At 47.8% G+C, this 10000-nt stretch overlaps 4 protein-coding genes and 1 non-coding gene across 7 annotated transcripts in view; 2 read left to right on the plus strand and 3 right to left on the minus strand.

Moving 5' to 3' along the window:
* LOC126580811 (G protein-coupled receptor kinase 2) overlaps positions 1-2831 on the plus strand; it is a 56698-nt gene extending 53867 nt beyond the window's left edge. For both annotated transcript variants that reach the window (XM_050244075.1, XM_050244076.1), the window contains one exon: positions 1-2831. This exon is cut by the window's left edge and continues 996 nt beyond it. The gene's annotated coding sequence lies outside the window, so the exon portion shown is untranslated.
* A 487-nt stretch (positions 2832-3318) lies between these two features.
* On the minus strand, positions 3319-6807 carry LOC126570209 (60S ribosomal protein L3). Its single transcript, XM_050227793.1, has 6 exons — positions 6725-6807; positions 6146-6338; positions 5741-5909; positions 4907-5042; positions 4130-4519; positions 3319-3870 (listed from the first exon to the last, which is right to left on the minus strand). Exons 1-6 carry the CDS (start codon positions 6725-6727, stop codon positions 3505-3507), a joined length of 1257 nt encoding a protein of 418 aa, XP_050083750.1. The 5' UTR covers positions 6728-6807; the 3' UTR covers positions 3319-3504.
* On the minus strand, positions 6008-6088 carry LOC126573682 (small nucleolar RNA U43). Its single transcript, XR_007608165.1, has one exon. It is a non-coding gene; the product is annotated as a small nucleolar RNA U43 (small nucleolar RNA).
* Positions 6808-7135: 328 nt separating the features above from the next.
* LOC126570210 (probable 39S ribosomal protein L45, mitochondrial) lies at positions 7136-8318 on the plus strand. The gene is made up of 2 exons (XM_050227795.1): positions 7136-7193; positions 7256-8318. The coding sequence occupies exons 1-2, from the start codon at positions 7149-7151 to the stop codon at positions 8231-8233; spliced, it is 1023 nt and encodes a 340-aa protein (XP_050083752.1). The 5' UTR covers positions 7136-7148; the 3' UTR covers positions 8234-8318.
* Positions 8319-8371: 53 nt separating this feature from the next.
* LOC126570208 (regulator of G-protein signaling loco) overlaps positions 8372-10000 on the minus strand; it is a 39496-nt gene continuing 37867 nt past the window's right edge. For both annotated transcript variants that reach the window (XM_050227791.1, XM_050227792.1), the window contains one exon: positions 8372-9695. In XM_050227791.1, the coding sequence (XP_050083748.1) occupies positions 8701-9695 (995 nt within the window). In that variant the 3' untranslated portion in view covers positions 8372-8700. The remainder of the gene's footprint in view (positions 9696-10000) is intronic.

A 10000-nucleotide genomic window follows, 5' to 3' on the forward strand; every position in this document is an offset into this window, starting at 1 on the left:
TCTGTCTGTGTGTTGCTGTTTTCAATTGTAGATAATTGCCTCCTTCTCTTCCTCTTTTCTGTCTCTCTTTCTCTCTCACTGTCTCTCGAATAGACTACAAACACGTTTGAACTACAGAAACCCCCTCTCCTTTGTGTTACGGTTTATGCGATTGATAAATCGTTGACGGCACCACCCGCCGCTGTACATAGTAATCACGGCATGCACGCACAAACACACAATCGCAGCACACATACACACGCGTACATAGACTTTGAGGAAAGCAACATTTTAAGTTAGAACCATCATTATTACACGCTTGTGTCTCGCTCCTGTTGTTGGACTTTTTAGTATGTTGCTCATTTGTGTTCGTATCCAACCACTAGACCAACAGGTGCAGAGCGCGCGAGCTTGTACAGGGCGAAGACGATTTGAATTTACTATTTATAGCAATATTAGTTGTTCTGCCACTGGTGCGCGAGGAGGAGGAGTAGGAGGAGGAGGGGATGCAAACAGATAACTCGGATTAAACAGAATAGGCAGAATCGCAATGTCTAGCGCCAAAGTATTCGTATGTTTTATAGCCAAGCCAAGAGAAACAAACAAACATGAGCTCCCACACGAGCCCGGAATCGCTGTGCACCTATAGCGCACGTCCCTCTAGCAGGCCCGAAAAGGCTACGCATCCCTTAGTATCACCCCCACCGATGACTCGATGTTTGAGGGATGTGGACGTCTCTCGTCTACCGCTACTTTGCCCCCCTTTTATGTTTCCAATGGATGGCTCAAAGGCAAGGTGCCAACAAGGTGGTTTAGCAAAAAAAAAAGTGTACTCATCACCACCACCACCCAACACCATCAAAATCACTACTAGCAGAGCAGTACTTACTCACACGGAAACTCTCGATGTTCGAATAATGAAAGAGACGCGCGGCGCATCCCATTTTAAGAAGCAACCTTCATACTCGTGTACTAATTAATTAAAAACAAACAAAACAAAAAAAAACAAAACAAAAGACGTAAAAAAAACTATTAACTACTAGAGTCTATTTGTGGCCAGCTACTCCTCCCCCATCTCCTCTCTCCCTTCCTTCCTCTCTCTTCTTCTAGGTCTTTCGTAGTGTGAGGATGATGCGATATGATCATGATCCGCTGGGAAGCGAACGAAGCAAACAAATGTTACTCAACCCTTTTATCGCACGCACCTCATACACATAAAATGCAGACGCACAGGAATAGCACACCCACACGAAAACTCAACTCGTCTCTTAGGCACAAGGCAGTTTTTAAGTAGAAGCAGTAGAGAAAAAAAGAGGTCATTGAAGAAAAAGGTCATTTAGTCCGTATGATCCCCGCGTGCGTATGATAAGCAAATAGTGTGAGAGGCACTGCTCTTACTCTTTACTTCTAGTTACCTACTGCTAGGGAGAAGGTGGGTGGACAGACGGAAGCGCACACAGATAGCAACAACACACACGCGCCGCATGCACACACAACTATACACCCGAGGTGGAATATGGTTCATTGAAAACCACCCGAAGGACAAGTGAAAGCAATCATTTTATGGGGCTGTTTTTAGCTTTAATCAAGAGCAATCAGCAGGACATTTTGCTGCTGTTGCTGTTCATGTGGCGCCTAGGTGTGTGTGCTGGTGGTAACTTGCACAACCCACAGGACCCACACAGAGCTGATGAGGCCGCTCAGTCCACCATTAACGACAAGTATTGTGTTCAACGGGCGCAGCAAGCCATGTCAATCGTTCTCCTCGAGAGCGGATGCGCGTGGTGCGCTTGCTAGTAAGTTATACACCCTTATCTGCTTCTTTCGTACAGTTTTAGCTTTTATCAGTCGCGTTTAAGGGATCCCTTGAATAGCTTGTTTTAGTTAGGTTTTTTAAAAACGGGGAATAAAAAAAGAAAACGAGCTCGGGCTCACAAAACTCACTGGACGATGGACGAATGGGGAGACCATACGGTGGATGGCCGACAAAGCGTGCTAGTATGCGAAAGCTTGGGTTCCCCGTCACCACCGCCGAATCCCTTTTTAATGCGTTACATATGCTCCTTGTGATTGAAATATGCTTAGATACCCTCCCCCGTTTATTAGGCTAGATTGCTGGTGTTCCAGGTTGCCCAGAAGGAGGAGAGAAAGCCAAATAGCAGTAGTAGCAGCAGCAAAAAAAAAATGTAGCGTTGTCCTAGCCAAAAATTCAAGAACAAATAGAGAACAAATTGAGCCACTAACGGGCCAACGACGATGGAGAGAGACACACATGAGAGAGGGTGGTGGGTGTTCACATTGCGATGCGGTCACCTTGTACATATAGTAGGAGAAAAAATTAGGCTAGCAACCTGTTCTTGTGTGTGTCAGAGAGATAAAAAGCGATAAGCTAACGTAGGAGGAGCTACTGTGCCACAGGATTATCTCATTTTCTTTTCCGTGGTGCGCGCGCGCGTGTGTATGGTGTGTGTTTGACTCCTTCGTGAAGAAAGATAAGAAAAAAAAACCTAACCTAAGTACAAGAGTGAATTAGTAACTAGAGAGGAGGTGGGAAAAGGTGGAAATTTGGTGTGGTACACGGTACTGAAGCACAAGCAGGAAAAAGAGAAGGGAACGGAATGGAAACGGAAGCGAAAGGCATTCATCAGGCCCTACACTCATGACCACTCTCGCCCCCTGTACCCCCCCCCCCCCCCTCTCTTTCTCCAAACAACCATCACCCTTTGGAAAGCTCTTGGAAGATTGTAAAGGATGCGGCGCCACACGCCGTTGATTCGACATGAGAAACTCATATTTCAAGCATAACGAACGAGGGGGCGCATCAAACAAGTATATAAATATATAAATATTATAAACAAAAAAACATCCGTTTACTAATTTACTGTATCACCGTGGATGGTGTGTCTAGAAATAGGTGAGAAATAGAAACGATGATGGTAGCCCCTACTTACCTCTTCACATTTTACAAATTCACAAAGCACGGAATCTTCACGGTTTCGATGAACCGGAAGAGCAGTCCGCAGTCTTCGAAGCCCTTCTTGATGCCGAAACAATTGCTAGGACGATCGGAATCTCGACGATGCTCGTTCGCGAGTCCTGGACGATTGTTTCTGGTTCTGGTGGAACATTGGCAGAGGCTTTCGGTCCCTACAACATCTCAACTCGGTTTTAGCTAACGACTCACTGCGCAAAGACGAGAACAACAGGTTGCTACGATGATGATCGAACCAACATCAGAGAGCTTTACAACTTACTGGACCACTAAACAAGAGGGCGCACTTCATTTTCTTTCTTCGATCCAAGTTCACATCAAAAACACGTTTTCTTCTTACACCAGTCTTATTAGAGTTCATTTTCAACACTCTGTAGAGCATATATATTTGAACGATTTTCTTCTTCACCGTATCATCCGATGATCCAAATAGGAGGAATCGCTACTACTCCTCATAGAAAAAGCAGCACACAAACTTCCTTCCATTTTCCACATCCTCCTCCTCCTCCTTATGCTCGCGCATTTCTCCCTTTTTAAGCCGATGGCTTGGCGGCGGCAGCAGCAGCAGCGGCAGCGGCGGCCTGAGCCTTCTCCTCGCGGATGCGATCCTTCTTGAGCACACCGTAGTAGGCGCGCTTGTCAGCCGGCGTCTGGAAGCGACCATGGCCGATCTTCGACGAGGTATCGATGAACTTGAGCTTGATCTGCTCGAGCGCCGACCGCTTGGTGTGAACCAGCAGCGACTTGCGCAGCGTGATGACACGGCGCTTGGCACCGATGCAGCAACCCTTCAGCATCAGGAAGTCCTGGTTGATCTCGCCGTAGAACGGGAAGCCACCCATCGGCGTGACGGTCTTCTCGGTGTTATCATACTCGGTGCTACCGCTGTTCTTGACAATCTAGAAAATAAAATGCAAAAGAGACACACATTAGATTCCGAAAAACTGTATGTGAAGACCAGGAGGGATCATGGGGACTGTAAAAAGTTGGAGTCATTTGCATCAGTCCTATCATTATGTACACATTGTGTTTCATCCCGTTTTGTAGTATTAAAATGATGTCGGCTACATAACGGTTTTCATCATTGAAATGCATCCAACGCTGAGTCAGTACCACAGGAAAGAGGAGGGATGGGAGAGGTCGTCGTTTAATGCTTACCTTGCCATCCTTGGAGTGAATTCCGGCTCCAATGCGGTAGATCTTCTTGTTCAGCTCGGTACGGTGATGGTAACCCTTCTGACCAGCACGGGCAACGGTGAAGGCGACACGGGACGGATGCCACGCACCGATACAAGCGACCTTACGCAGACCCTTGTGTGTCTTGCGCGGCAGCTTCTTCGTGTGCCAACGGCTGGTCACACCCTTGAAGCCCTTACCCTTGGTGACGGCTACGCAATCGATCATCTCGTCCTGCGAGAACACCTGCGACACCGGAATCGGCTTCTCCAGGTGCTCCTTCACCCAGTTAACCTTATCCTCAACCGAGCCACCGTTCAGCTGGATCTCGATGATGTGTGCCTTCTTCTGGCCCTGCTTCACCATACGGATCTATTGAAAGTGAGAAATAAAGATAGATGGATTAAAGATGTGTTTTCGTAAGTAAATTTTATGTTTTGTAGTAGTGTTCTAGCATTTTGTATTAAGAGAGGACTGTGAACAGTATGGTTTATCTCCGTGATCATCACCCAAAGAGCGAAGGTACAACGAAGGTCAAGGAATATACCGTTCATCACCACACGATCCCCTCTCGGGGCGGAGCGATTTACTCTGCGACACCGAGGAACAGCCATGGATTGAACTACCAGGACCGGCCCCCGTCGTTAGCGGATACCGACCGAAATCGATACCCTGGAGGTAACATTATGTCGCTTTACAGTGCAATAAGATAAAGGGGAGCGAAGCTAATCGAATATATATCGAGGTGTTGCTGCTTACCTGCGAGTGAGCGATGACACGGATGAACTTGCAGTAGCGGATCATCTTCTTGAACGTATCCTCGATCGACTTCTTGCCCAGATCGTCGGTCCACTTCTTCGAGGCCTTGGTGAAAGCCTTCTTCTTGGCCGAGTGCCTTTATGATTGCGAAAGGTTAAAGAAAACCACAGATGATACTCAACGGCTTTTGGGCACAAGAAGATGGTGGGCTAGTGGTGTGGTCGTGACCGAACCGAAGCATCCCAACATCAGCCAGCCAGCCAGTCGCCAGAATGAAGCAAAATCCAGGAACGCATTCGATATGAAGGAGACAGAAAACAGGGTGCCGGCCTCTTCTTCTGTCAGGATAAGTAGCAACAGCCACTGCAGCACGCAGACCACGTGGTTTGCAGGGCCTAAGTGTGTGCCACATCCTGGACAGCAAGAGCGGAGGACATCATGCTCCCTTGGCATGGTCGCCAGTGAGTATTCTCGGAAACATCGGAAAACTTTTCCGATTCACCAGAGTACTTGGCTCACATGACCAAATGATAAAGCTCTCTTCTAACGATCGAAGAGCTGTGATGGTTTATGGTTAGAATGGTCTATACGTGGTTGCTACGATTAATGCTGTTCCTTTCTCGAATCTAGTAAGGCTACGAAAGCGTTGAACCACTAACAACCGCGTCGGTAAAGATAAATCAGAAGGAAAGCAGCAGTAGAAGTTATCGAACAGGAAAGGTTCAGACATCTTGCAGGGCAAGAAAAGCTTCATCATACTATCTTTACCTTCTTCGCTGGTAACGCTTTCGTTAGCTACAAAATATATCGCCCCCTTCTATTCGATTGACTTACCAGTTCTTGTAGAAACGACGACGGCACTCCTCGGATAAATGCTGGGCCCAGACGTTGCACAGAGCACGCGGTCCGAACGGAGTTTCGATGTAGCCGACGGCACCGACGACCACGATCGGAGGCGTCTCCAGGATAGTGACGGCCTCCAGCACCTCCTTCTTGTTGATCTCTGTGAAGGAGAAAAGAGCGAAATGCATTTCCAATTAGCAATGTGTTTCCCGATACATCACAAGGGCTCTTGGATGGTTTGTTAATTAGTGACGCGCTGTAGTCAGACAGCCCTAGTTCTAAACTGGTTTGTAATCAAGGATTATTCAGAAATAACCGTAAACATAATATAATCATCATTTAAAGCGCGTCACAATATTGTATCCGCCCCTCGCTTAACTTTGTTTGAACACTTACTTGAACCCGGACGATCGGCTTCACGCACGACGTGCGTCATACCGGCCTTGTAGGCCAGGAACGCCGTCAGATGGACCGGCTTGGTCGGGTCATCCTTGGGGAACGCCTTTATTCTACCCTGGTGACGAGAAGCACGCTTCTTCGGGTAGAACGCCATGGAACCATGGCGAGGCGCTGAGAATTTACGATGAGACTGGAAGGAAAGAAGGGTAATTGTGAGGTTAGAGAGGATACACGATTCACACGTGGCGGGGGGCAGGGCGAATTTTATAATGCGACGAGGAAAACGAAATTTGAACTACTGAAGGCCCATCGCATTTAAAATCACTTGAGACAAAATGTTTAAAACAGGGAGGAATTTCCACTCCAGAGAGCAACGCACTTCATCGGAACACTTTGGAGGTTAGGGTGCCAACAGCGTACGTTCAGTCCGGAAAGAACGATTGATTTTTCAACGTTCTAACAAATAACACAATTGAACTTCTACTGTATTCAACGCAACTAAGTTCAATGTACAAGGGAAAGTATGAAACACACGCGGGTTTTACAGGGAAACGTACTAATTAGGATAATCCTTACCATCTTCAGACACAGATATGTCCTCCTTCCACGAGGCACAGATGCAGAAAAGACGGAAACCAGCACCGCCTGACAGGACGTCAACTCGCGATGCCCATGAAGCATTTCCATCGGTTTAACCCGATTCCCAACACCAAACCGATTCATATATCTAGATGAGTTTGCTTTCCCGCAAATTTATGTTAAATTTAAAGAATTGATTGGAAAAATATCGACAATTATAAGCACAATTTCCTCTCTGAGAATCAATGAAAGATCGAGATCATCGTTTTATGTATTTCTATTTAATTTACCGGAAGTTGGAAAATCTTTAGCCATTTTTTCTTGAATTATTGTTGCGTGTGTTCGCCTTTCTTGTCTAATCGAATCGTTGACAGTCGGTGTGTTGTTTTGATTCGTAGAAAACATAGAAGAAGAAGAAAACATGGCCCTCGCCGCTGCTGGACGATCAGCAATCCGGTTTTTGCAGGTATTTTACAGAAATTACCATCATTTGGTTCCACTTACACTCACCAATTCTTTGTTTTGTAGCTCCCATCGAGTGGTCTGCTCGCTCCGTGCCTCCAGAATGGCTCCATCATCAATCAGCAGCAGCAGCAGGTGCGGCACCGGCGCACCAAACACTGGGACCCGAAGTGGAAGCGGTTGCGTAAAGCCAAGTTCATCAAGATCGACATTCCGAATCTGAACGAGCGGCCGGAAGATTTGACTCAGGAGCAGATCAAGACGCGCATGAAGGAGCGCGGAATTCTACCGCCACGACCCTGGCTCGAACGTCCGTTCTACATCAGCTGCACGGGTGGTGTGTTTGAACCGTACGTACCACCGGAAGGGGATGGCCGGATGTCGGCAATTTCTAAAGAAGGCGCCAAGCAAGCGATCGAGCAGCTGGAGAAGAAAACTAAATCCATGATGGCCATTCGCAAGATACGGAGCTACGACGAGGATTTTGATGCGCGTGATTTCGCCTCCCAGGCGCAAGATATCTACATTCAGGCCCATCAAACGATGTGCGAGAAAAACAAGTACAAGCTACGGGAGATCGTCACCGAGCGGGCCTACCCTGAGCTGATGCACAACGTGGCGGACAAAACGATTCACTGGCAGTTCATCAAGTCGCTCGAGCCACCACGCGTCGTACATGCCCGCTGTACCGATGTCATTACTAAGGAGAACATCTTCGCTCAGGTTACGGTACGATTCCACAGTCAACAGCTGCTGGCCATCTACGATCGCTTCGGCCGGCTCATGCACGGTAGCGAGACGATCGAGAAAGATTGCCTGGAGTACGTGGTGTTCGAGAAGCATCTGGCCAACGAGTACGGTGTGTGGCGATTGCACGAGAAAATTATCCCCGAGTGGATGCCACCGAAGGCACCCGCCTACATTACGTATCGCGTTGACGATGAACCACCACCAGCGCCTGAGCAGGCTGAAGCAGTCGAGACGAAGGATGTTGTAGCGGCAAAGGAGGATGGCAAGTCCGAGGCAACCGCCGTCTCGGCCTAGGGAAGTGGAAGGATGCATGTTTTTAATCGTTACAGATAATGCATTATTAGTCGTATGAAGGTAATAAAAGTGAACCGTAATCGGATGTTTGATTGGCTTTTTGGGTTTTCGGACATTATTAATCGATACGCAGGGACGTAATATCAAACCATATTTATGCTAGATTTATCGAATCGTGACTGACGACGCGGGGTCAATTACTCGCCACTCCCTATTTACACGGGCGAAAATGATGGTCGGTGCTGCTTCTGTGCCGCTCGTACACCAATGAATAAATTACTTATCCTTTCAAATCACACCGCTAGATCACTTTTAAAAAGGTCCTACACTTCACACCGTGGAGTGGAGTGTGTGACCGTGTCACTTTCTCGGCCAATTCCGCTAAACTAAAGACTACTTTCGCTTTGCATTGCACACACTCCTTTGCTTGTTCTTGCTTCCCTTGTCTACTAAGTTCTGCTCCTTCTTTACACAAAGCTGCTGTTACCCTGATCAAAGTAGACACTTCTAGCTTGCGCCACCGTGGAACTGATCACAGCTGCCGACGATGCGGACGATGATCCTGTCGACACACTTTCCCCGCTGCCTCCGTTTGTCATCACTCGCCGTCCCGTCGTCGATGACGACGAGGAGGACGAGGACGAAGACGAAGACGCGGTCATTATGTTGTTTTTCGTGCCTAACCCTAAACCATTTGTGCTACCGGCACCATTACCTGGCGGTGACTGATTACTACTAGACTGCTGCTGCTGTTGGTGCTGCGAGCTCTGATTACCGGTCGAGTGACCATCGTGCCCACTGGCGAACGATGCGGTGGGCCCACCACCACCATTAACACCCGTGCTATGATGGCCCCAGTTGGAGGGTTTTATTGGAAGGATTTTGGGTTTAGGTGGTAGCGGTGGAGGACCACGCTGACTGTCGCTACCGATCGCTGTCGACGCTGTGCTATCAGATGAAGCTACTATTGCTGGCGCGGGTTGGGCAGATGATACGAGAGAACCAACACCATTCGGTAGCGCCGTTGCCTGATATCGGCCGGGCTGGTGATGGTAGTGCTGCCCGTGAGGATGATGATGATGGTGGTGATGATGGTGATGATGATGCAGTGGGAAATGAGTGTGGTACGATGAAGCTCCAGAAGCGGAAGCAGACGGTTGAGATGATGGGTTGGTGCTGCTACCATTGCCCGTCGTCGCATGATGATGGTGATGAGGATGAAGATGAGACGCCGCCGGTGGAGAACTGCCGGGTGAAGAGTCCGTCAGCGGGTGCTGATCGCAACACCCATTGGTCGTGGTGGCTCCCGTTAGATCGGTTGATGCTCCGACCATCCCATCGCCGCTGCTGTCCGAGTGATCATCCGAGGGGAGTGCAGGGAAGATGCGTGCGGAAGTGGGTACCGTGGGCGAATGACCCCCACCGGTGACGTTGGACACGTGCGTAAAGACTAGTGTTGTGTCTGTAAAACATTAACAATGGTAAGTAGTTAGTGATTTTGCATATAAATATTATGAAAATGGGTGAACTAAATTAGACACACGATAGATTTTAAAGAAATAATCGAAATAGTGGAGACAAAACGATGACCCAACGTGAAAGATGAAAAATGAATAAATCGGAGAAATGGAGCACTAATATTACTATAACTAGAAAACATCAACAACGACATGAGCAAGTAGGTTAAACGATTGCAATTTAAAAAAAAAACATGAGGAAATGGGCAACCAATTGAAATTCAACAGGAATTTACCATTGACTAAAATG

This window comes from Anopheles aquasalis, chromosome 2 (assembly GCF_943734665.1).
Source record: "Anopheles aquasalis chromosome 2, idAnoAquaMG_Q_19, whole genome shotgun sequence".
Lineage (NCBI taxonomy): Eukaryota > Metazoa > Arthropoda > Insecta > Diptera > Culicidae > Anopheles > Anopheles aquasalis.